The 23,429-nt window shown below is 42.1% G+C and overlaps 2 protein-coding genes across 58 annotated transcripts in view; one reads left to right on the top strand and one right to left on the bottom strand.

Annotated features, from left to right (window-relative positions):
• Positions 1-15,873, top strand: part of CENPJ (centromere protein J) — a 45,821-nt gene extending 29,948 nt beyond the window's left edge. For 4 of the 16 annotated variants that reach the window (XM_009426659.5, XM_009426658.5, XM_063791869.1 and 1 more), the window contains 8 exons: positions 6,040-6,264; positions 9,502-9,586; positions 13,234-13,298; positions 13,527-13,634; positions 14,445-14,585; positions 14,663-14,747; positions 14,822-14,942; positions 15,537-15,867. In XM_009426659.5, coding sequence (XP_009424934.1) covers positions 6,040-6,264; positions 9,502-9,586; positions 13,234-13,298; positions 13,527-13,634; positions 14,445-14,585; positions 14,663-14,747; positions 14,822-14,942; positions 15,537-15,729 — 1,023 coding nt within the window. In that variant the 3' untranslated portion in view covers positions 15,730-15,867. 16 annotated transcript variants of the gene reach the window in all.
• RNF17 (ring finger protein 17) overlaps positions 9,416-23,429 on the bottom strand; it is a 124,958-nt gene continuing 110,944 nt past the window's right edge. For 36 of the 42 annotated variants that reach the window (XR_010150386.1, XR_010150388.1, XR_010150389.1 and 33 more), the window contains 3 exons: positions 21,765-21,954; positions 19,657-19,765; positions 19,027-19,214 (listed from right to left, as the gene is read on the bottom strand). Coding sequence is in view for 35 of the 42 variants with exons in the window: in XM_522632.7 (XP_522632.5) it covers positions 19,667-19,765; positions 21,765-21,954 (289 nt within the window). In the remaining 7 variants the exon portion in view is untranslated. Of the gene's footprint in view, positions 10,795-19,026; positions 19,215-19,656; positions 19,766-21,764; positions 21,955-23,429 lie in introns of those variants that run through there. The other 6 variants (XM_063791972.1, XM_063791976.1, XR_010150387.1 and 3 more) reach the window with 4 other exon arrangements.

Raw genomic sequence — 23,429 nt, 5'->3', positions numbered from 1 at the left:
GGCATATCCGAAGATTACTAAGAGAAGACACAACTAACTATAAAAGAAAAAATGGATATATTGGACTTCATCAAAGTTAAGACTTATCAAAAGAGAAATTTAAAATGGCTATCCATTGCTTCTAGCATAAAATGCACCTTCCACTGTCTGTATTTTAATTACTAGCATTTTTGAGTTCCATTCTTTGCTTTCTTCCTGTCTCATGCAGCCATCCTTGAGCAATCTCACCTGCACACCTACAGCTTGAGTTATTGAATAGCATGGTGCTCAGGGTCTTTAATTCTCCTTCTTTATTTTTGTGGGAAAAAACGTACCATTATGTTTTGGTTAATGCTTAGTTTATTAAATCTAATATGTTAGATGTTGACAATATTAAAACTTTATTTCAAAAGGTAATATAAATATATTATCATTCAAAAGTTACAAAAAGATGGGTGGTGAAATTCCTCCCTCACCCTTGCTCCGGCCACCTATTCAGTTGTTTTTTGAAAATAATTTTTTATTATAGAAAGTTTCAAAAATACATAAAAGTAGCAAGAACAGAATGAATTCCCATATTTTACCAGTGATCATTTTGTCTAATTTCATCTCTCTCCCCGCTGTACTCTTTTTTTGCTTTTTAATCTGGAATTTAAAAAGTGAAATCCCAGACATCTCCTCATTTCACCTATACATAGTCTAGTATGTTTCTCTGAGAAAGACACCTTTAAAAAATAAGACTATTGGCTGGGGGCGGTGGCTCACTCATGTAATCCCAACACTTTGAGAAGCCAAGGCAGGCAGATGGCTTGAGGTCAGGAGTTCGAGACCAGCCTGGCCAACATGGCAAATCTCCATCTCTACGAAAAATACAAAAAAATTAGCCGGGTGTGGTGGTGTGCCTGTAGTCCCAGGTACATGGGAGGCTGAGGCAGGAGAACCACTTGAACCCGGGAGGAGGAGGTTGCAGTAAGCCAAGATCATGCTACTGCACTCCAGCCTGGGTGACAGAGTGAGACTCCATCCACGGCGGGGGGAACAATTATCATACCTCTGTCACACCTAACAAAATTTACAGTAATTCCTTAGTATCAAATAATACTTAGTCCATATTCAGATTTTCCAAGCGTTTGGTATCTTTTTACAGTTGATTTGTTTGCATTCTAATTCACCTCTCGAGGCAGCCAGTGTTATCAATCTCATATTTTCCCAGAGAAATTCTTAGAAAGTACATATATACATTCATGATGTTTTTTTAAACATTAATGATAGTTTACTGAAATCATTATGTATCTTAACAGAACATCTTTGTTCTTTGTTTTATTATTGTATGGAATTGTAATATGTGCCGTAATTTACTCACCTAAGCACTATGTATTTCTGTTCTTTTTCTGTTTACAAGAATCCAAGAAGGGCTGTACTGAATAACTGCGCATATGTGACCTCTCCCAATCATTCTCCCACTTATTCATTCAGCACATGGCTACTGAGTACCTGCTGTGTAGCAGGCATATACTGGCAATGCAGCAGTGAACAAAACAAATCAATCCCTGTCCTCATGTAGCTTATGTCCTGGAGTATATCTCTAGGATGGATTCCTACAAGTGAATTTTGAGGTTAAAGGTATGTACATTGATACAAATTGCCAGATTATCCCTCCATAAACATCATGCCAAATTTTAGTTCAGTTTTTTATTTTTATTTTTTGACACACTCTGTGGCCCAGACTGGAGTGCAGGGGCTCAATTTCAGCTCACTGCAACCTCCGTCTCCCAGATTCAAGCGATTCTCCTGCCTCAGCTCCCCATGTAGCTGGGATTATAGGTGCCCACCACCATGGCTGGCTAATTAATTTTTAGTTCTACTAGCAATTCTTAGAGTGTTTTTTGTTCTCTACCTGATAGGTAAGAGGTTTAAAATTGATTTTAAACTTAATTGAATTTCTTTTAAACAATCTGAGTTATAGTTACAAATTTAGTATGGCTGTTTTTAGTGAACAAGACATATACTTGAAACAGTAGTTATAACAAATTCTGCTATCAGAAAACTTCACTAAATTAAAAACCATAGCCTAAAATACATGATGGGTTTGTCATTTCATTTTTCTTTCTGGATCTCCTAGGATTAGAGATAACCTTGCTGTGTTATGAAAATCTTACCAGATCCAAAGGGAAAAAATAAATAACCTCCTTAGACCACACAAGGTTGTGAGATTGATTGCTTTTTTTCCTTCTTCTCTTTCTCATAGCTCTGATCCTGACTACTTCTTCCAAGGATTCAAACCAGAGCAAACACACTTCTTTTTATTGTTGTACTTTGTTAGATGAATAACGTGGGTTTTCTTTTCTTACAACTTGATGCCTTTCCCTCACAAGATGTGTCCTCTGATTCTCAGGCTCTGCAGTCCAGGCTGCTAGCTCTTATCCCTGTGTGGCTATTTCCATTTAAATTAATTAGAGGTAAATTGAAAATTCAGTTTCTCATTCCCATTAGCTACATTTCCAGGACTTAGTAGTAGCCACCTGTGGCTGGCTGGTGGCTGCCACACTGCACCGTGCAGGACTGGGCATATCCTCACTGCTGGCAGCTCTGGGCTGTGCCCATCAAGGGGCTTGTTGGGTGGCAAGGGGCTGGGCTGGTGAGTTGCCGTCCCTCTTCAGGAACTCATTCTTGAACTCTCGCCTTTGTTCGTTTATATGACTTCTGGTGTTGATTGAAGTTTGGACCCTGTTCGTACTTGGTTATCATGTGTAACCCTGGGTATTCATTATTTCTTGCTGGTTTTGGTGCAGTTCCTTTTCTTCCTTACACCATTTGGCTTATTCATAGTTCCCCGTATTTACCTTTCTTTTTACTTCTGTGCAAAAATATACTTTAAAAACAGATATATACTTAATAGAAAACAAACCTATGTTTATTGATACTCTATTAAATCATCAAAAAATTAAGGAGAGGGCATATTTAACCTTCCTTTACATTACAGTTATGTTGAAAAATATTAACTATTTTATTTTGGGTATTCATTCAGCAAATTTATTGAGAACCCCTTATGTACTAGACACTTGTAATCATTGAGGAATTGATGAGTTAGCAAATTCTGCCCTCCTGGAATTTATATTCATCATTACTGAGTCGTAGCTTTTCACACACTCAGGTTACTCTAATTAATTATAAAATTTCCATTTTGATATTTAAGTGGTCCCAACTTGACCAGTGGGGGAGCCCCTTTAAGTCCATGGCTCCCTTGCCATTTAGTGCTGCCCTTGGCGTTTTGAGAGCACTGCTTTCTGGAACAACGGGTTATTTAAGACTATTTGGTTTTGGCTTTCTTTCTTTATTTCCTTTCTTTCCTTCCTTTTTTTCTTTTCTTTTCTTTCTTGACGGAGTCTCACGCTGTCACCCAGGCTGGAGTGCAGTGGCCGGCCCCTCCCGGCTTCACGCCATTCTCCTGCCTCAGCCTCCCCAGTAGCTGGGACTACAGGCACCCGCCACCACGCCCGGCTAATTTTTTTTTGTATTTTTAGTAGAGACGGGGTTTCACCGTGTTAGCCAGGATGGTCTTGATCTCCTGACCTCGTGATCCGCCCGTCTCAGCCTCCCAAAGTGCTGGGATTACAGGCGTGAGCCACCACACCCGGCCTTGGCTTTCTTTTTTAAACCTGCTCGGGGTCTGGCATCTACTGCGCTGCAAGGAGCCGGGCTCCTCCGGGGCTGCTCTGAGCGTAGAGCCTGTGGAGGTTGACAGAGCCGGCTGCGCCTTCCGCAGGTGCGGAGTCCCCTCGGCCTTCCCTGCCCTGGCTTCTGCGCTTTCTTCCCGTTTTCACGGCGCTGGCTCTCAGCCGTGCTCACCGGGACCTGGCAGCTGCCTCTGCCTGAGCCTTGCCCGCGGGACGTGGAGGCCTTGCCTCTGAGCTTTCGCGCTGCGCTGGAAGTCTGCGCCCCAGCCGCGGATCCCACCCGCCAGCCAGGCCTGCTGGCTTCACCCCGCAGGTCGTTTCCTCCTGCCAGTTTCCCCTCCCGGCTCCTCTCCCGTCTGTCTGGGTCTGGACCCTCACCAGTCCCCCAGCCTAGGGGCTCCCCTCTCTTCCTCTCCCCCATCCCCAGGGTCTCCACTGGCTGGCTGCGGCCTCTCCCTCCCTCTGCACCCCGAGGGCGTGTCATCCTCCACCCACTCCATCCCCGTGTCCCGCCCACGGAGCCCACCCTCCGCCTCCGCCTTCTGTCTCCACCGCGCGTTCTGCCCCCAGCTTTCTCATCCTTACCGCCGGCTGGCATTTCTTTAAACAAAACTCACTCAACCCCACAGCCCTATCTGTGTTTTCCTTTGCAGCAAAACTCCTTAAAAGCCTTGCCCATATTCACTGTGCCTGGATCTCCAAATCTCACCAGCTGTTTTCGCCACACGCCCTGCAGCGCGGCCTCCGGTCATTCTATGGCACTGACACGGCCCCTCTGGAGCCACTGTGAACCCCCAGGCCTCATCGCGGCCGTCTGCCAGTGTCCATCCTGGTGCCGTCTTCCCCTGTGCTTGGGCCAGAGGCCTCGAATCATTCTCGAGGCTTCTCTTGCTCTTCCATTCCTTGCTGTTCTGACAGAAAGTCCACTCAGATTCCAGTTGCCACCTCTGGGTTAATGACTTGCTGGCGGCTTGGCCTCCGCTCTTACCCCGTCCCTGTGGCGTCGCTCCAGGTGACAACGGATCCCCTTCGCTCAGACACCTCCATATGCCTCTGCTTTCCTTCCTCCAAGAACCTCAGTCCCTATGTGACTGGGCCTTTTTTCCCCTTCCTGTCCCTGGCCAGTCCTCCTGCCATTTACTTGTCATCTGCGCTGGTCCCTTGTAGTGCTGGCACTGTGCCAGGCACCCTCCTGTTGCTTCCCACACGCGCTGCCTCCCCAGCTCTGTTCAGTGACACCCAGCACGTGTCATCCTGCCTCCCCACACAGCCCCGCCACCTTACCTGCCCTGGCCACTCTCCCGTCACCCCCTCACCTGCCCCAGCCACTCTCCCATCACCCTCCCACTGTCCCCGGCAGAGTGAGCCTCATGAGGTGGAGCTTTGTTCTTAGTATAATAAGGGCCTGTGACAGTGCCTGATAACAGATATTTTGTAAATATTAATTGCTCTTGAATTCTGAACCCATTTAGACTTGTATTTTACCATTTTCGTATTAAATCCATATTCCTGCATGATAAAAGTGCTTACCAGAAATTTTTCTTTTATTGGTCATAATCCATCTCACAAATGGGAAACCTGATATTCATGGAGGTTGTGGATCTTACCTTGTTTTAAGCATTCAAGTCAGAAAACTCGGATGTGAACCTTGATGTCACCCAATCCAAAGTCCACACCCTCTGTGGTGGGGCCCGGATGTCCTCTCCATCCTCACCAGGCTGCCGTGTGGCTGCCGCAGGGATTACTGAGGTGCAGGGGCATGGTCCGGGCCGCGCCTGCTGCCTCACCACTGATGGGCTTCGGTGCCCTGCTCCTTCCTCGACTCTAGGTCAGTCGCTATCACTTGCAGCTGCACGTGATCTCGAATTGCTTCTAGACATTTCCAGCATATTCTTCCCTTATTTTAGTCTATCTAAAACAACTCATTTTTCTGGAAATTTATTTCTTCTCATGAATTTCAGATAGTTTTCAGGGCAGGTAGTTTTGACTTTGGAATCTTTTATTCTTTAGCTCTACTCTTCCTTCAGTTATTCATGAGTTCCTATTGCATTTCTTCTTTTTGGGATCTCCCCCCTGGATCCCTTTCAGTTAATAGCTCAGGTGAGGTCTTTCCTACCTCTTGGCAGTTTTCTGCTGTCAGCTCCCATGTGCTGTCTGCCTTCCTTTCTCCTGGCTTCTGGAATTAGTTTTGCTGATGGTCTGCGGTGAGACTCTGATCCCCTCCTCCCGCCGCTGAAAACCACAACATTCGTCTTAAATGTCGTCTGTTGACTAAGCCTTCCCTTTCTTGCTGGCTATTCTGTTTCATTGCTGGGTCTCTATTCTTCTATTGTTTTAATTCTGGTAATGTAGTAATGGTTTTTTTTTTTTTTTTTTTTGAGAGACTTTAAAACAGCAAATAGCAGATTTACGGGAAGATTTGAAAAGAAAGGAAACCAAATGGTCAAGTACACACAGCCGTCTCAGAAGCCAGATAGAAATGTTAGTCAGAGAGAACACAGACCTCCGGGAAGAAATAAAAGTGATGGAAAGATTCCGACTGGATGCCTGGAAGAGAGCAGAAGCCATAGAGAGCAGCCTTGAGGTGGAGAAGAAGGACAAGCTTGCGGTAGGCGGGGAGGCGGGTGGGTTGTGTCAGGCCAGGGGGAGCTTCAATATCTGAGCATTCAAATTCATAGAGTCAGAAAGTAGAATGGGAGCTGCCAGGGGCTGGGGGGCAGTGGGGAGTGACTGTGAATGTGGACAGTTTCCATCTTGTAAGATGAAAAGTGTCCTGGAGCTGGATGGAGGGCGATGGTTGCACTACACCGCAGATATCCTTAATGCCACTGAAGTGTGCACCTAAACATGCTGAAGACGGTGAATTTTATGTGATATCTATTTTACCACAACTAAAAAGATTTTTCAAGCATTGCTGTAAACGGGTACTTTGCAGACTCATTTCTCTAATTCCTATGGAGGAGGTTTGCCACAGTAGGCAGATCATCTCTGTTAAAACAGACCAGGGAGATTTTGGCCAAGAGTGGCACGCATATGACACTTTTTAATCAAGTAATTGGTCTTTCATTCATCTCTGTGAACAACCAGGGTGTGCCAGGCACTGCATTAGGTGCTTGGGGTACAGCAATAAACAGACAAAATTCCTTGCCCTTATGAAGCTTACATTCCAGTGGTGGAAGAAAGACTGTAATAAGCCAAATAATAAAACGTGTGGTGTGTGAGATGGTGACGAGACCTTCGGAGAAGCAGGGCTGTGGAGTGGCGTCGCCGTCTGGGTGGGACGGTCTGGGAAGTGCATGTAAGGAGTGGCCTGGGTGGCCGCCTGAGCCTGCAGAGGAGCCCCAGGCTGCAGCAGCACCTGAGTGGGCCTGAGACGGGGCAATCGGATTAGTGGGCGAGGAGCGGTGGGCCAGCCCTTGGGGTGGGCTGGGACAGTGGGTGGTGGATGGGATTCCTAACAGATGGCAGCATGCACATGGGCATTTTTTGAGTGAGTGGGAGTCTGGAGGGCTCTGAATGAAGGGTGGCCGGGCCTCTTATTTTAGCTCCGACTGCTGTAGACTGGGAACAGGTGGAAGGGAGCATGGGCAACACCAGGAATGCAGTAGGGCTTGGGGGGACTGGGTGGCAGTGGCGGGTGGAGAGAAGCAGACGTGTTTGTTGTTGAGCTGTGTGTGTGATTGGTGGTGACAGCAAGGAAGGAGTCAGGAATGGCCTCAACTGTGCTTAGTTTTGTGTTTTGGTCTCATGAAGGTCCCACTGACTAGGAGCAACTGCAAGAAGGGAGCACATGGCCACCAGGAACTCAGGCTTGGACAGGGGAAGTTGAAATGCCTATGAGACACACAGGAGATCCGACTAGGCAGCTGCACACGACAGCACAGGCTCCAGTTGGGGACACACACCTGGGGTCATCCCAATGTGTGATACAGCACCGGGCAGGGAGAGGCCAGCAGGGCTGTGAGTAGGCAGGGAGGAGCAGATGAGCAGCTAGAGAGCAGGAGGCCAGGAGTCCGTGTGGTGTCCTGAGAGCAAGTGAAGAAAAGGCTGCAAGGAGGAGAGTGACCACCTGTGTCAGGTGTGGCAGTGACTCAGAGGAGGACTGAAATCGGATATGGGGTTTACCAGGGAGAAGGAACTGTGGGCCTTGAGAAGGACTGTTTCTCTGGAGTGTTGAAGAGGGAAGCCTGATCGGCTGGGAGCGGATAACAGCTTTGTTTAATAGTTTTGCAGTAAATTAAGGACATGAGGGTAGTGGCCATAGGGGAATTTTTTTTTTTAAGACGGTAAAATTAACAGGTGTTTGTATACTGGTTGGACTTACTCAGTGGAGAGGAAAATATTGACGCAGGAGGAAGTGGAAGAATTGCAGAAGCACCATACTTGGTGAAGTGAGAGGAGCTGGGTCCAGGCAGCGAATGGAGGGCAGGCTGTGGCCAGGCGATGGCCTTTGTGCCCAGAGGCGGGAGGTGCAGGCATAGCCCAGGCTCCTGTGAGGGCAGAGGCAGCAGGAGGGGAGGAGATGCAGAAAGCCAGAGGTCATCTCTGTGAACAAAAGCAGAGGCTGGGGGAATAGAGTGATTTGTGGCTGTACCTGGGCCAACCTGGGTCAGAGACTGAAAATTTAAAATAAGAATTGCACATATTTTTTTGTTATTCAGCTTGTGGTCATCCAAGTGAATGCCACCAAGTGAGCAGAGGGAGGGAAGCTGACAGTGTGTGTGACAAGAGTGCCTGCTGCATAGCATACTTTAGCTGCATGAGGACAGTGTGGGCCCAGAGGCTTTCAGGACATGGCAAGCACTGGGGGTCGAGGACCCGCAGGGCCATGTCAGCTGTGAGCGTGGTCAGGGGTGGGGAATTAACAGAATAAGCTGCAAAGACAGGAGCGTAATGAGAAAGTAGCATTCTTCTCCCCGCCACTCCCAACCTTTTTAGTATGAAAGCTTCCCAAAATAGAGAATAGGTGAAAGAATAGTACAATTAACACCTGGATATCCACTTGGATTCAACCACTAGGAACATTTTGCCATAGTTATGTCTATGTTTCACTGAACCATTTGAAGGTACTTGTAGGAATCATGGCAATTCACCCCTAAATGCTTTAGCATTTTATTAAATTGCATTAACTTTTGAAGAGACCAGGCTGATTGCTTTGTAGAATGCCCTACCTTCTGGATCTTTGTAAGTAGAATGCTTTGAAATTAATAATTTTGTGGTTATTGATAATTGCAGATGTTGATAGTATTGATAATGACAAGTTCTAGGGTTGACCATTGGGGTGTGGAGCTGAGGTAGGACACCAAGAAGGACGGCACTGGAAGCATCATCTCCTGGCAGGGACGGACATGGCGGGGGCTGGGGCAAGTAGTATTGGGGCTTAATTTGGCCAGAAATGGAGGTGGGGTGCAGAGAGGACTCACCCCACCTCATCCTCATGGGGAGTGCTCAGTGGTGGTCTCGGAGAACTGGACTCAGGTGGACTGTCCCAGTGGGAGTGGGAGTGGGGAGCACCCAGGAGAGGCTTTGTTCTCGAACACCATGAGCTGAAGGGCCTGTGTGCTCCTCCTCTGCTCTGTAATGGTCAGAGGAGATGGTTCAGGTAACCTTGACTACTGTGTCCTAACTTGAATGTTTGTCAAAAGGAGCGCGCGTGCGTGTGTGTGCACACGCGCAGTGATTCCTAGATAACAGCTTGTTTGCTTTGGCCTGTTGTATAAATGAAAACAATATGAATAAACAAAACCCACAGCATTCTTAGCACTAGCTGAGTTTTATTAGTTTCACTTAGTGTATTAATAGACTAACACTCATTTTAAATAAAAAATTATCTCTTATACTATAGAACACATCTGTTCGATTTCAAAACAGTCAGATTTCTTCAGGAACCCAGGTAGAAAAATACAAGAAAAATTATCTTCCAATGCAAGGTAAGAGGCTGCATGATCTTTTTATAAAACATTTCAGAATGTAAGGAATAAACAATTTATACCCAACTTAATAAAACATTTCTTAATAAATGTTTTTGAACATTTGAATGAATTTGAATTAATAAATGTAATTGAAGCTCCTGTGCATCATCTTATTCCGCCAGTTAATTTCTACCCTGATAATGGTCCATGCTTCGGTTTTAAATTATTTTACCTTGTTGCGTTCATAAATTGTTATACTGTTCGAGCATCCCAAATCTGAAACTTTTTGAGGGCAAGCATGATGCTCAAAGGAAACATTCATTGGAGCATTTTGAATGTGGATTAAGGATGCTCAACCAATAAGTATTTGCAAATATTCCAAAACTTGAAAAAAAAATGGAGATCTGCAATACTGCTCCCAAGCATTTCTGATAAGGGACACTCACCCTGTAGTATTGTTTCATATTCTGTGTGTCCTTCTGCAATTTGTTTTTTTCTCTCAATACTGTATGACTTACCCATCTTAACACATAAAAACTCCAGTTGATTGATTTTAATAGCTATGTAGATTGCATTGTATACTTCCACAGTTCAGCATTCCTGGAGATGGGCAATTAGGTTTGCATGATAATGAATAGGGCTGCAGAGCGTGTCTTGATCCTGTGGCTTCTCTAGGATATATATGAAGAGTAAGATGCCAGGCCATGTCAGCTGGAGGTTTTCCCTTTGCTCTGCAACATGGTTGTACCAGTTTTTTTTACTGTCAGTAGAGTATGCTCTTCATACTTGCAAACACTTGATCTGGCCAGACTTTAACATTTTGGCCAGTTGATGTAAAATGGTGGTTGATTCCGTGAGCTGGTAAGGCCCTGTGAGCATGTTTTCTTACATTTAGTCAGCATTTGAGGTTCCCCTTTTGTGAACTGCCTGTTCATTTCCTTTGTCCATTTAAAATTTTGGATGTGTGTGTGTGTGTGTTTCTCCTTATAAAGTATTCCGCATAGTAATCCTTTGTCAGTTACAAGCACTGCTAATATCTTCTCCCAATCTGGGTTTGGCTTTTCAGTTTGTGTTTTTTTTAATGTATGTTTTTCCTTGTAATGTTGAATTTACTAGTCTTTTAAAATAGTTTTTGGTTTTCATGACTTTAATTCTTCTCAATCCTCAGGCCACAAGTACACCATTTTCTTCTATGCGCTTTTGCATTCACATCTTGAGTTTTTAATCTGGAATTTTAAAAAATTATTTTTGTGAAATAAATTTATTAAAGATATATGCAGTTTGACAATTAGAAAGCAAATACTCGGGTTACCACCACCTACGTAAAGACATAGATGAGTGGCAGCCCGGAACTGCCCTCTGTGGAGCCCGTGGCTTTTCTTGATGGCACTCTCATTTTCTCATGCTCTGCTTTACTGCGCCTCACACAAACTGTGGTTTTTGGAGACAGAAGACTTGCAGCAACTCTGCACTGAGCAAGTCTGTTGGTGCCATTTTTCCAACAGCATGTGCTCACTTTGGTAGTATACCTCAGCAGTCCCCAACCTTTTTGGCATCAGGGACCAATATTGTGGAAGACAATTTTTCCACGGACTGGGGTAAGGGGCATGGCTTTGGGATGATTCAGCACCACATTAAATTTATTGTGCACTTTAATTCTAATATTATTACATTGTAATGTATAATGAAATAATTATACAACTCACCATAATGTAGAATCAGGGGGAGCCCTGAGCTTGTTTTCCTGCAATTAGATGGTCCCATCTGGGGGTGATGGGAGACAGTGACAGATCATCAGGCATTAGATACTCTAAGGAGCGTGCAACCTGGATCCCTCGCATATGCAGTTCACAATAGGGTTCTTGCTCCTATGAGAATCTAATGCTGCTGCTGATCTGACAGGAGGTGGAGCTCAGGTGGTAATGCGAGTGATGGGGAGCTGCTGTAAATACAGATGAAGCTTCGCTGGCTCGCCCACCCGCTGCTCATCTCCTGCTGTGTGGCCCAGTTCCTACAGGCCACAGACCAGTATACCGTGGGGTTTGGGGCCCCCTGGTATAAGTGGTATACTTATAATCTACATAAATTGCAAATCAGTATCTTCTCCTAGTTCATGGCTTGTCTTTTTGCTCTTTATAGTATCTTTTGATGAACCTAAACTCTTAAAGTAGTTCAATTTCAGTTTTTCCCTTTGGGCAGTGCTTCTTAATTCTTTCCCTATCTTGGGGTCATAAACATCCCTCCCCTAGTATCTACCCAGCTATTCCAGCACTGTGTATTCCCTAGCTTCCACTGTCCCCAGTTTTCCTGTTGTAGGTATTTTTAGGGTGGGTTCACACAGTCCTCTAGACAGTGTGCTTGCACCTGGAGCCTGTCTATGCCCACGGTCACCTCTCGTTATCCTGCCCAGTTGGTAGATACTTTGGGGGTTCAAGTTAATGTTAGTTCATAATCAGCCTGGGAAGAATTAAACTTGATATATAGTGGGTTTGAATCCTGGTTCTGCCTTTTATTAGTTGACAACCTTAGTAGGTTATTTAACCACTTAGCCTTGGTTTTCTTGCCATAAAATGGGAATAATATTCTAGTCTTTTCTCTAAAGGTGGTTATGAGAAATGATGTCACACAGCTTTATAGTTTAGTTTGCACACATAACCTGTGGGGGTGCAGCATGACATTCTTGTGTCATCCCAAACAGAGCACTCCTGCTATCCCCAGAGCCTTGTCTGCCATCTGCCCCTTTGCTCAAGCCTAAACCCCTGTATACTCCCAGTACTTTTTCTGTTATCCTTCACCATCCACTCCCAGTAGTCCCTAGACTGATCCCTCTGATGTTATTTTCTGGATCTATTAGTTACATTGAATCATATGAAATTGCTGATGTGTGGCAGTTTGGGACCTATAAATCAGTGATTTCCCGTGGTGTAATGGAACCATTCCTGTCTCACAGGCACAGCACAGCCGCCTCACACGCCCAGCAGCTTGTTGGCTGACCACCTGCCTCCGCTCTCCTCCTTCAGGCCATTCTCCCGTAATATCCAGCTCCGTTACACTTTTTAACATGTAGGTCAGATTCTGGCACTTGCTCGACACCCTTCCAAGTTGAGTGTTTACAATATGATCCATTGGCACATAGGATGAAAATACTGGCACTTGAGTGTATTTTTAGAGATTCACCTCACTTTGTTGTTGGTGGGGGCATGTTTATTTTGTAATGTATATGTTGCTGGTACAGTATGTGATTGGTGTGCTGGACATATTACAAAAAGTTTATACCATAGCCACAAGGGCATTTATGTTTTAACTAAATACCCAGTTATTTGGTGAAGCCAAATTCCACAGGTCTTAGATGCCTCTTTTATCTGCACCTTACACCTTGTCATTGTCTCTGAAATACATTTGGGTCTGTCTGTCAGGCTGTTTCATCACCTGTCTCTTCCCCAGGATTGTAAACTCTGAGACAAGATACTGTCTTTCTTGGACGTCTAGGACTTAAGTACCTGTGTCGGAGAACTACAAATTAGTAAAGAAAAATATTAAGACATCCTTAACTAATGGATAAAGGACAGCAGTTCACAGGATATGAACTAAGGAAATGTGTGATCATACTAATAAAATTTTCAATTAAATATTAAATCTAACTCTTGACAATTTTATTCTAATAGGCAATCCACCTCGAAGATCCAAGTCTGCACCTCCTCGTGATTTAGGCAGTTTGGATAAGGGACAAGTAAATCTCTATTTTTATATATTCAAACATACATTACTTAGGCTTGAAATCAATTTGTTAATAGACTTATTTCTATTAACGTGGTTTCTAAACCACGTGTAAAAAAGAGTTTTTACTTAACATTATAAATGTTATATTTTGTAAACACTAGTCCTAGAACCCTATATCAGAATCTGGCTTTGGAAGTAAGAGTAGGTTTTAGCTGCTTGAAATGTGTTGTGCTTACAGGCTGCCTCTCCCAGGGAGCCACCTGAACCACTGAACTTCCCAGATCCTGAATATAAAGAGGAGGAAGACCAAGACATACAGGGAGAAATCAGTCATCCTGATGGAAAGGTTAAAAAATGTTTTTGAAATAATGAATTCTATAAAAAATAAACGGGTTAAAATAGTTGAAACACATCGAATCTAAAATAAGGGCTCTTTGGACAAGATGCCTTTAGTTGCCATTTCTCGTTCAGAGATTCAGCAAAAGGCGGCATACAATCTCTGTATGATCTTTGTTCTTACTCCAAAGCCTTTGTAATCCTTGGCACTTCTTAAAAGCTTCTGTTCATTCTAGGTCTTCCTTTCTTGCAGCCTTTCTTATACTGATCCTGAGTCAGGGACCTCTCTCCTCATCTCCAGCCAGCACAGTTTTATTCTTATGCTTAGGAAAGTTTCTTAGTGGGAAAACTGCCTGGGGGTTCCAGCTAAAGGGAATGAGGAAGAAAGGGATATATACAGGTTAGAGGTGATGAGGGAATTTTTTCCTCAGGCTTATGGAAAATTTACTTTTCGAATACCTAATCTGGTCCATTTCTATTGAAATTATAGGGTTGGAGTGCTATCCTTGAGGAATGAGAGAAGGACAAAGAACAACAGGCAAAGCAGTAGTTAGACTTTCCTGTACAACGTCTACTTTAGGGTAACAAATTGTTGATAAGGGAAGGTTTTCTTTTTTAGGTAAATTCCAGCTAATACATGGAAAAGGAATGAGAAAATTAGAAAATCACGAGTTTGCTACTCCTGATGAAATAAAGGATCTTTTGAGGGAATGTTTTACATTTTATTACAAAAAATTTCAAAGTAGGCAGTTGGGAGGAGAATTAGGCATATTTTCGTCAGGAGAAAATCTTAGGTGATAATCTTGTGTTGGTTTTTTAGGTGGAAAAGGTTTATAAGAATGGGTGCCGTGTTATACTGTTTCCCAATGGAACTCGAAAGGAAGTGAGTGCAGATGGGAAGACCATCACTGTCACTTTCTTTAATGGTGACGTGAAGCAGGTCATGCCAGACCAAAGAGTGGTATGTTTCCAGAGGTGTTCTCCTCCATAGTTTAACCATCTCTGGAGAAAAGGCAGACTGACTGTGTGTCTTTACAGATCTACTACTATGCAGCTGCCCAGACCACTCACACGACGTACCCGGAGGGACTGGAAGTCTTACATTTCTCAAGTGGACAAATAGGTACAAACTTGCTCCACCCTCTCATTAAATTCTTCCCTTCCTTCAAAAAATATTTACTGTAACTTTTTAAACAGAAAAACATTACCCAGATGGAAGAAAAGAAATCACGTTTCCTGACCAGACTGTTAAAAACTTATTTCCTGATGGACAAGAAGAAAGCATTTTCCCAGATGGTACAACTGTCAGAGTACAACGGTATGGCACCATTATGTTCACAGAAAAACCACTCAGTGTGACACCTGTTCATCTGTGCTCAGAAGGTGCCCCAGCCTTGCGTTTCTGATGATATGCGACACCCATATTTATTAGGGGGTTCAGTTTGAATGAATGTCCCACAGGCATGTCAAGCAGTCAACTTGATGTGAATTATTTTTCACATTCTCCTTTTTTGTTCCATTCTTTCAAAACAGATTTTAAGTAAGTCTGATCATGCCCCTTCCCAGGAATAACTCTCTTCCCCACCTGATACAGAGCAAACACTCAGATGGTTTTTAAATTAGTGGAAAAGAAGGGTCCCTTTTAATATAACAACCAAAAGGAAGAACACAAGTTGAAAAAAGTTACTAGGCATTTTGTGATGAAAATATGAATGATTAAAACAATGCTAATCTGATAATTGGAACTATCACCATGAAGCAGAAACACTGTAGAAAGTTACAATTATATAGGGATAACCAAGGGATGTCTCCAGAAGTAGCTGCCAGAATCAAAAGGCTACTTTTCAGTAGTTTTTCTGTTGTTTATTATTTTCTTTTTTTTTTTTAAGAAATCATATTTTAAATTTTACAGTGATGGCAACAAACTCATAGAGTTTAATAATGGCCAAAGAGAACTACATACTGCCCAGTTCAAGAGACGGGAATACCCAGATGGCACTGTTAAAACCGTATATGCAAACGGTCATCAAGAAACGAAGTACAGATCCGGTCGGATAAGAGTTAAGGACAAGGAGGGTAATGTGCTAATGGACACGGAGCTGTGACGATCCTTATGTGATCATGAAGTAACAGTAACTGACTTTTTATGTTAAAAAATGTACATTTACTGTGGATTCTGTTTAATTTATTGTGTATGTGTGGGGAAAAGATTGGATTCTAAAATAAAAGTTTACCCTGTGGCATCTTCATTTTTATATTCTTTGAAATGCAATGATTGATAGCTCTCATTTATAATTCACTACCCTGTCTTTCAATAGACTAAGGAAAGCATTTTTACTGTTTAGAAATTGTGTACAGGTTTTTACAGTAAGTGGGTGTGTTTATTGGTTAGAAATGGCTATAAAAACCAAGAAGTACAGGAAGTACATCACCTAGATGTCCCACAGACACATCAGCCATAGAGCACTGGACTTGTACAGAAAGTGTACTCAAGGAGTAAACACGTGTCTGTGTAGCCAAAATATTACTATGTTCAGTTAGTACCAAAATTAGAGCATTTGATCTACTACAGAGGATCATTAATTATTATAACAGAAAGAATGGGAAGTTACAACAGTGGATGAATATAAATAGGTCACACACAACAGGTAGTAATCATGGTGAAGAGAAAACAGTTATAACAAGGCTGACTTTGTAATGTAATGTCTCAAAATGGGACACTTGAGAGTGGAGGGGGGCATGAACGATGACTAGCCAGTGTTAACCCATGGACCACAGCTACCCTGATGTTACCACAGTGAGATTAGCCTCATGGAAGCAAGATGTCCCTGAAGGATGGGCAAGTCACTTACTTACTTGTAAATTTATATAATAATTACAGATTGGTCTAGATAGACCTTACCTGTCACATATACTATGAATCAGGTTTTGTTAATGAAATCTATCAATTCTGGGTGACTTAACTGAATATGAAAAAGAAAACTTTTTGAAGAATATAAGTACAGATGTATCTATATACATGATGTATCTATATAGATAGATATATAGATATCTAGATATATAGAGACGGGGTTTCACCATGTTGGCCAGGCTGGTCTCAAACTCCTGACCTCAAGTGATCTAGATAATCTAGACAGATATATCTATATACGTAGATAATCTATATAGATATCTATAATCTAGATATATCTATCTGGATTATCCAGATGATATATCTATCTGGATTATCCAGATGATATATCTATCTGGATTATCCAGATGATATATCTATCTGGATTATCCAGATGATTGATATATCTATCTATCTGGATTATCCAGATGATTGATATATCTATCTATCTGGATTATCCAGATGATTGATATATCTATCTATCTGGATTATCCAGATGATTGATATATCTATCTATCTGGATTATCCAGATGATTGATATATCTATCTATCTGGATTATCCAGATGATTGATATATCTATCTATCTGGATTATCCAGATGATTGATATATCTATCTATCTGGATTATCCAGATGATTGATATATCTATCTATCTGGATTATCCAGATGATTGATATATCTATCTGGATTATCCAGATGATTGATATATCTATCTATCTGGATTATCCAGATGATTGATATATCTATCTATCTGGATAATCCAGATAGATCTGGATTATCTAGATAGATCTATCTAGATTATAGATAGCTATGTAATCTAGATAGATATCTAGATAGATATATCTATATATCCTTACCTCTCCTGAAATATCTATAGAATATACCTATATATAGATATCTACAGATATATAGATGATATATTCTAGAGATATCTCAGGAGAGGTAAGGATTTTTAAATGAGACAAAAAACACAAACCTTAAAGGAAAAGGTTGATAGGCCAGGCATGGTGGCTCACACCTGTAATCCCAGCACTTTGGGAGGCCAAAGTTGGCAGATCACTTGAGGTCAGGAGTTCGAGACTAGCCTGGCCAACATGGTGAAACCCCGTCTCTACTAAAAATACAAAAATTAGCCAGGTGTGGTGGTGCATGCCTGTAATCCCAGCTACTTGGGAGGTAGGACAATCGCTTGAACCAGGAGGCAGAGGTTGCAGTGAGCTGAGACCATGCCACTGCACTCCAGCCTGAGTGGGACTCTGTCTCAAAGGAAAAAAAAAATGTTGATAAATGAACGAACATTTCTGTCAAATGATGATATTACAAAACAGGGGAAAGGCAAGCCCCAAATTAGAAGACAAACAACTGATCAAGGATGACTAGAATACATTGTTTCTACAAATCAGTAAGAAAATTGCAAATAACTCAATAGAAAAATGGACAAACTATTTGAACAAGCAATAAACAAGTGACGGAATGGTCACTAGCTAATAAACCAGTGAATGCATATTCAATGAGATATGCACTGATGAGATACCTTTTCTTACTAATATCACAGTCTGGCAAAAGTCTGGCGACACCAAGTGCTGGCAAGGAACTCAGACAACTGGTGGTGGGATAAATTGGTAGAATTACTGTTTAGAAAGCAAAAAAGTAGTTGTGAAATAATTGTAAAAGTCAAAAAGCAACCCCATGGCCCGGCAAATTCCATCACTATGTATATGTACTAGAAAACCGCTCATGTATACAAGGCTCCTAAAGAGGAACATTTATGAGAAAAAAACTGGTAATGGAATATCAGGATAAATTATGTACACAGATATAGCAGTAAAAGTGAATAGAGTTATACATACCAACATGGATTAAAGAGCAAATAAAATAGAAAATAAAAGTTGTGTGACAGCAGATACATTAAAAAATACCATGTCATTTATGGATGCATTCATATGTAGTAAAACTATAAAGATTTATATGAATGATAAACACCAAATCATAACAGTAGTGTTCACCTCTTAATATGCTTTGGCTGTGTTCCCACCCAAAATCTCGAATTGTAATCCCAATGTGTTGGAGGAGGGACCTCGTGGGAGGTGATCAGATCACGGGGGTGGTTTCCCCAGGCTGTTCTCATGCTAGTGAGTTCTCACAAGATCTGATGGTTTTATAAGGGGCGTTTCCCCCCTCTGCATTTCTCCCTCCTGCCACCTTGTGAAGAAGGTGACTTGCTTCCCCTTCCCCTTCTGCCATGTTTGTAAGTTTCCTGAGGCCTCCCCAGCCATGTGGAACTGAGTCAATTAAACCTCTTTCCTTTCTAAATTACCCAGTCGCAGGCAGTTCTTTATAGCAGTATAAGAAGAGACTAATACACTTCTACAGAAGGCAGGGGGAATGTGCTTGGGAGAAGCCTTTTTGTACTAATGTCTTAAGTTGAATCATTAGGTATAAAATGAACTAAATTTTTTTCATGTGTCTTAGCTATTTCATTTTGAAATTATGGTAAAATGAAACAAGCAAATGTTTGGAAGCGAACATTTATTTACTTTTTTTCCCCACACAATTCCTAACAGTTCAATTAAAAATGAGAGGTAAAGCACTAGTGCTGAACAAGTTAGGAAAATTAAGCCTGAAATAGTCTAAAGACAAAACATAGTCTAAACATAACAGAATTCTTCTAGGCTTCTATAGATGCTCTGCACTGTATACCTGAAAAACAAAATGTGTTATTTTAAACCTTTGCTTAATGTAAATGTTCAAGTGTAGCTGAATCATTTCTTATGGACAAGATAAAAAGTTAGCTGGCTACCCATGTAAGTACGTGGTATGAGGATGGTGACTGCTCAGTAGTTCTATGTGCTTAGCAGATATTTATGTGCTTAAAATTATTTACAGTGGCCACTCTCTCCTGCTCTTCCTATGTACCCTGGTACTGTCAGAGTCATGACAGCCCATCCAAGCATCCTTACAGATAGGGGACCTCTTTGATACTAGTGCTGAATAGGTGAGAAGGGCCTATGAAGAAATCTGGTGGAGCGTTGCTGTCATTCCTTTGAGAAATCAAGGAAAATCCATGGGTGCTTTTCTGATCAATCTAGCATTAATCTCCACTAGTCCCATGCCTTATGCTATGAAGAGAATGAGAACTTACACTTAGGCACTTATTCATCTTTATCTGCAAGCCCCATTTCTACCAATGGCATATGAACTGGATGCTGTTCATCGTCATATAATGTCACTATCTGTTCTGGTGCTGGAGCCTAAAATTAAAAGATACAGTTGTCAAGAAAACAGTAATGTCTTTGCTGCCTTTTCCCTCTCATATCTGGCCATTCACACGGGTGTGAAAAGGTGTTCTCAGGGGCCTATTGATAATTTATGCTCTATGCTTCCAAAAGGCATCTGTAGTGGTTTCCTGCAAAATCCCATTCTTTCCATTCTTCTGCTCTCTTTAAATTTCTTCTCACAAGGTCTTCCTAAATGAAGCCAGTGGGCTTTGTCACCACCATCCCTTGTTACAGTTCATTTGCATTCCACACAAAGCTTATACCTTTATGCATAAACTGACTGTGATGGTTAGTATTAGTTGTTAACTTGGCTGGATTGAGGGATGCCTCAATGGCTGGTGAAGCATTTCTAGGTGTGTCTGTGCGGGTGTTTTCAGAGGAGACTGATGCTAAATCAGTGGACAGAGAGGAAGACCCACTCTCTATGTGGGCAGGGGACATCCAGCTGGCTGGGAGACAGGCAGAAAGGGGGTTCTCTGCTCTCCTTTCCTTCCTGAGTGGGGGACACCTTTTCTCCTCTTGCCCTCGGACATCAGCCTCCAGATTCTTTGGTTTTTGGACTGTAGAACTTGCACCAGTGACCTCCCAGGGGCTCCTTGGCCTTGGACTAGCAGCTGCATTGTCAGCTTCCCTAGTTCTGAGGCCTCCAGACTGAGCCACGCTACCAGCTTCTCTGGTTCTCCAGCTTGCAGACAGCTATCATAGGACTTCACCTTTGACTGTGTGAGCCAATTCCCGTAATAAATCCTCTCATATATCCTATGGTTCTGCTTATCCTTATATACTGACAAAATTCTGAATATTAGAGAAGTGAAAAAATACCTATCTATAAGAAATACTTGCCCTTTTTTCACTGGGTTGAGAGAAACCCTGTATGAGCTATTCATACCACTCTGCACATGCAATAGCATATATACACAGGTTTTCAAAAAGCACTTTCCAGGAACCATGCTGACTGATTATGAGCTCATTTTTGTCATAGCCAATGTGTCAGGAATCCCCAAATCATGGCACCAGGCAGGAATCACAAAGGAGGGAAGCAGGTTGAGCTGCACACCAGCAGTGAGGACTAGGTGAACTGAACATCACATGTTCCTATCTAAGGGGCTGTGGCTACACTTTCAGCTGACTGCCATTTCAGGGGGATAGGGAGACCCAGGATTCCTAGTTTTTAGAATATCTAATCAGGGCCAGAAATACAGACTTTTTGGGTAAAATTTCCAACTTTAAAACACTGTGTGCTAAATAAAACAAGGTACAGGCCAGATTCTGCCTGTGGGCTACTGTGACATGCTGAGCCTAAGAAGAAAACATTTACATTAAATGCAGTCTGGAGTTTTTTAGTTGACCTTTTGACACAGGTTCTACTACATCAAATAAGTAGTACAATTATGAGATTAGTACAATTAGTATAATTCAAGCCTTTCTATAATGAGCAGAACTACCATTCTTTCTTTCCCACTCTTCTTTTAGGATGCAGGTGAAATGCCACATTCCTGTTTTACTTATTCAATTAAATACTTGAGTGGCTTCTAAGTAGCAGCTCAAATACCCTTTCCTGTCCTCTCCAGATGCAAATAATCATTTCTTCTTACACTTCCCCCACCCACAAAGTTAGCTATAGCTCTGTTATAGTACTTATTTCATTCAACCTCATACTTGTTTGCATATTTGTTTCCCCATTATAAGTTAATTACGGGATACTCATCTTGAGCATTTTATTAATTACATAAATGATATTTTATATCACCACAGGGGTAAGCAGTTTGTTAAATATAAACTAACACATTTTAACAAGCCTCAAAATTAAGCTTTATATGTATATATAAAGCTATACATATAAACTATATCCTATATAGCTGTATATGCTTTAGTATACTCTCGCATGTAGACGCTGCATAGAAACAAACACTTTACAAAGTATCGACACAGAAATAGCTTTACAATAATTTTGGCTACTTGAGACACTTACCATGGACACAGCATAGAGTTGTTTTCCTTGAAGACAGTCTATCATAGCCCACAGTGCCTCCATGCTCCATTTGGGACAATATGGTATTCTTGTCTCCCCTAGATCCCTTAAGGGAGGTTTAAACCCTGCCAAGAGAACCTTTATGGCTCGAGCTGGATACCGCATAAGATGAGAAGGAATTTGGCACAGTCTGTCACAAAAGAAATTCTTAAATTAAAATTCTCTTCCAGCTGAAACTATCTAATTCTTAGAAGAAAACATAGGGGAAACGCTTCATAACATTGGATTTTGCAGTGATTTTTTTGGATACGACACCAAAAGCATAGGAAATGAGAAAAATCAGATAAAATGGACTTCCTAAAAAAAGTAACTTCTGTGTATCAAAGGACACAACGGAACAAAAAGGCAACCTACAGAATGGGAGAAAATACACATAAACATGGACATTACTCTAAAGATCTACAAATGACCAACAAGCACGTGACAGGATGTTCCACATCACTAATCATTAGGGAAATGCAAGTCAAATCCAAAGTGAGACTCCACCTCACACCTACTAGAATGGCTATTATAAAACAACAAAATTACAAGTGCTGGTGAGGATATGCAGGAATTGGAACCTTTGCGCACTCTTAGTGAGAATGTAAAATGGCGCAGCCACTATGGGAAACAGCATGGAGGTTCCTCAAAAATTAAGCATAGACCATATAGATCCAGCAGTTCCATTTCTGGGTATATACCCAAAATAATTGAAAGAAGGTACTCAAAGAGATAAATGTATACCCATGTTCGCAGAAGCATTATTCACAAGACCCAAAAGCGGGGAGCAACCCAAGTTCCACCTTCCAGGGAAGGGATAAATAAGATGTAGTATATACTGTATGAGGGGGCTTCAAAAAGTTCATGGAAAAATGAAATTAAGATGAAAATAAAAAATGTAAACTTTATTTCTCAACATAAGTTCCATCAAGATCATGACACATTTGTAAGCTATGGTAACAACCCTTTATTCCATCCCTTAAGAACTGAGGGTCCTGGGAATATAACCATGTCAATGTGATCTTTCTTACATTATTAACTGGACAAAAATGGGCGCCCTTTAAATACTTTGTAAGATTAGGAAACAAAAAACAAGTTAGAAAGGGCCAAATCAGAACTGTAAAGTGGATGCCTAATGATTTAGGTAAAACTCTTGCAAAATTGCCCTTGTTTGATGAGAGGAATGAGCAGGAGCACTGTGGTGGTGAAGGACTCTCTGGTGAAGCTTTCCCAGGCGTTTTCCTGCTAAAGCTTCCGCTAACTTTCTCAAACACTCAAAAGAAGATGATGTTGTCATTCTTTGGCTTTCCAGAAAGCCGGCAAGCAAAATGCCTTGAGCATCGTAAAAAAATTGTTGCCGTGACCTTTGCTCTTGGCTGGTCCACTTTTGACTGGACCACTTCCGCCTCTTGCTTTCACTATGCTCTGCCTTTAGGATCACACTGGGAAAGTCATGCTTCCTCCGCAATTACAGTTCTTTGAAGAAATGCTTCAGGGTCTTGATCTTGCTTGTCTACAGTTTCCATTGAAAGCTGTGCTCCTATCTGCAGCTGATCTGGGTCCAACAGGTTTGGCACCCATTGAGTGAAGAGTTTGCTCAACTCTTTCAGTCAGCATTGTATAAGC

This window comes from Pan troglodytes, chromosome 14 (assembly GCF_028858775.2).
Source record: "Pan troglodytes isolate AG18354 chromosome 14, NHGRI_mPanTro3-v2.0_pri, whole genome shotgun sequence".
In the NCBI taxonomy this organism is placed as follows: Eukaryota; Metazoa; Chordata; class Mammalia; order Primates; family Hominidae; genus Pan; species Pan troglodytes.
The sequence above is the reverse complement of the archived record's forward strand: the minus strand, read 5'-3'. Positions and strand labels throughout refer to the sequence as shown.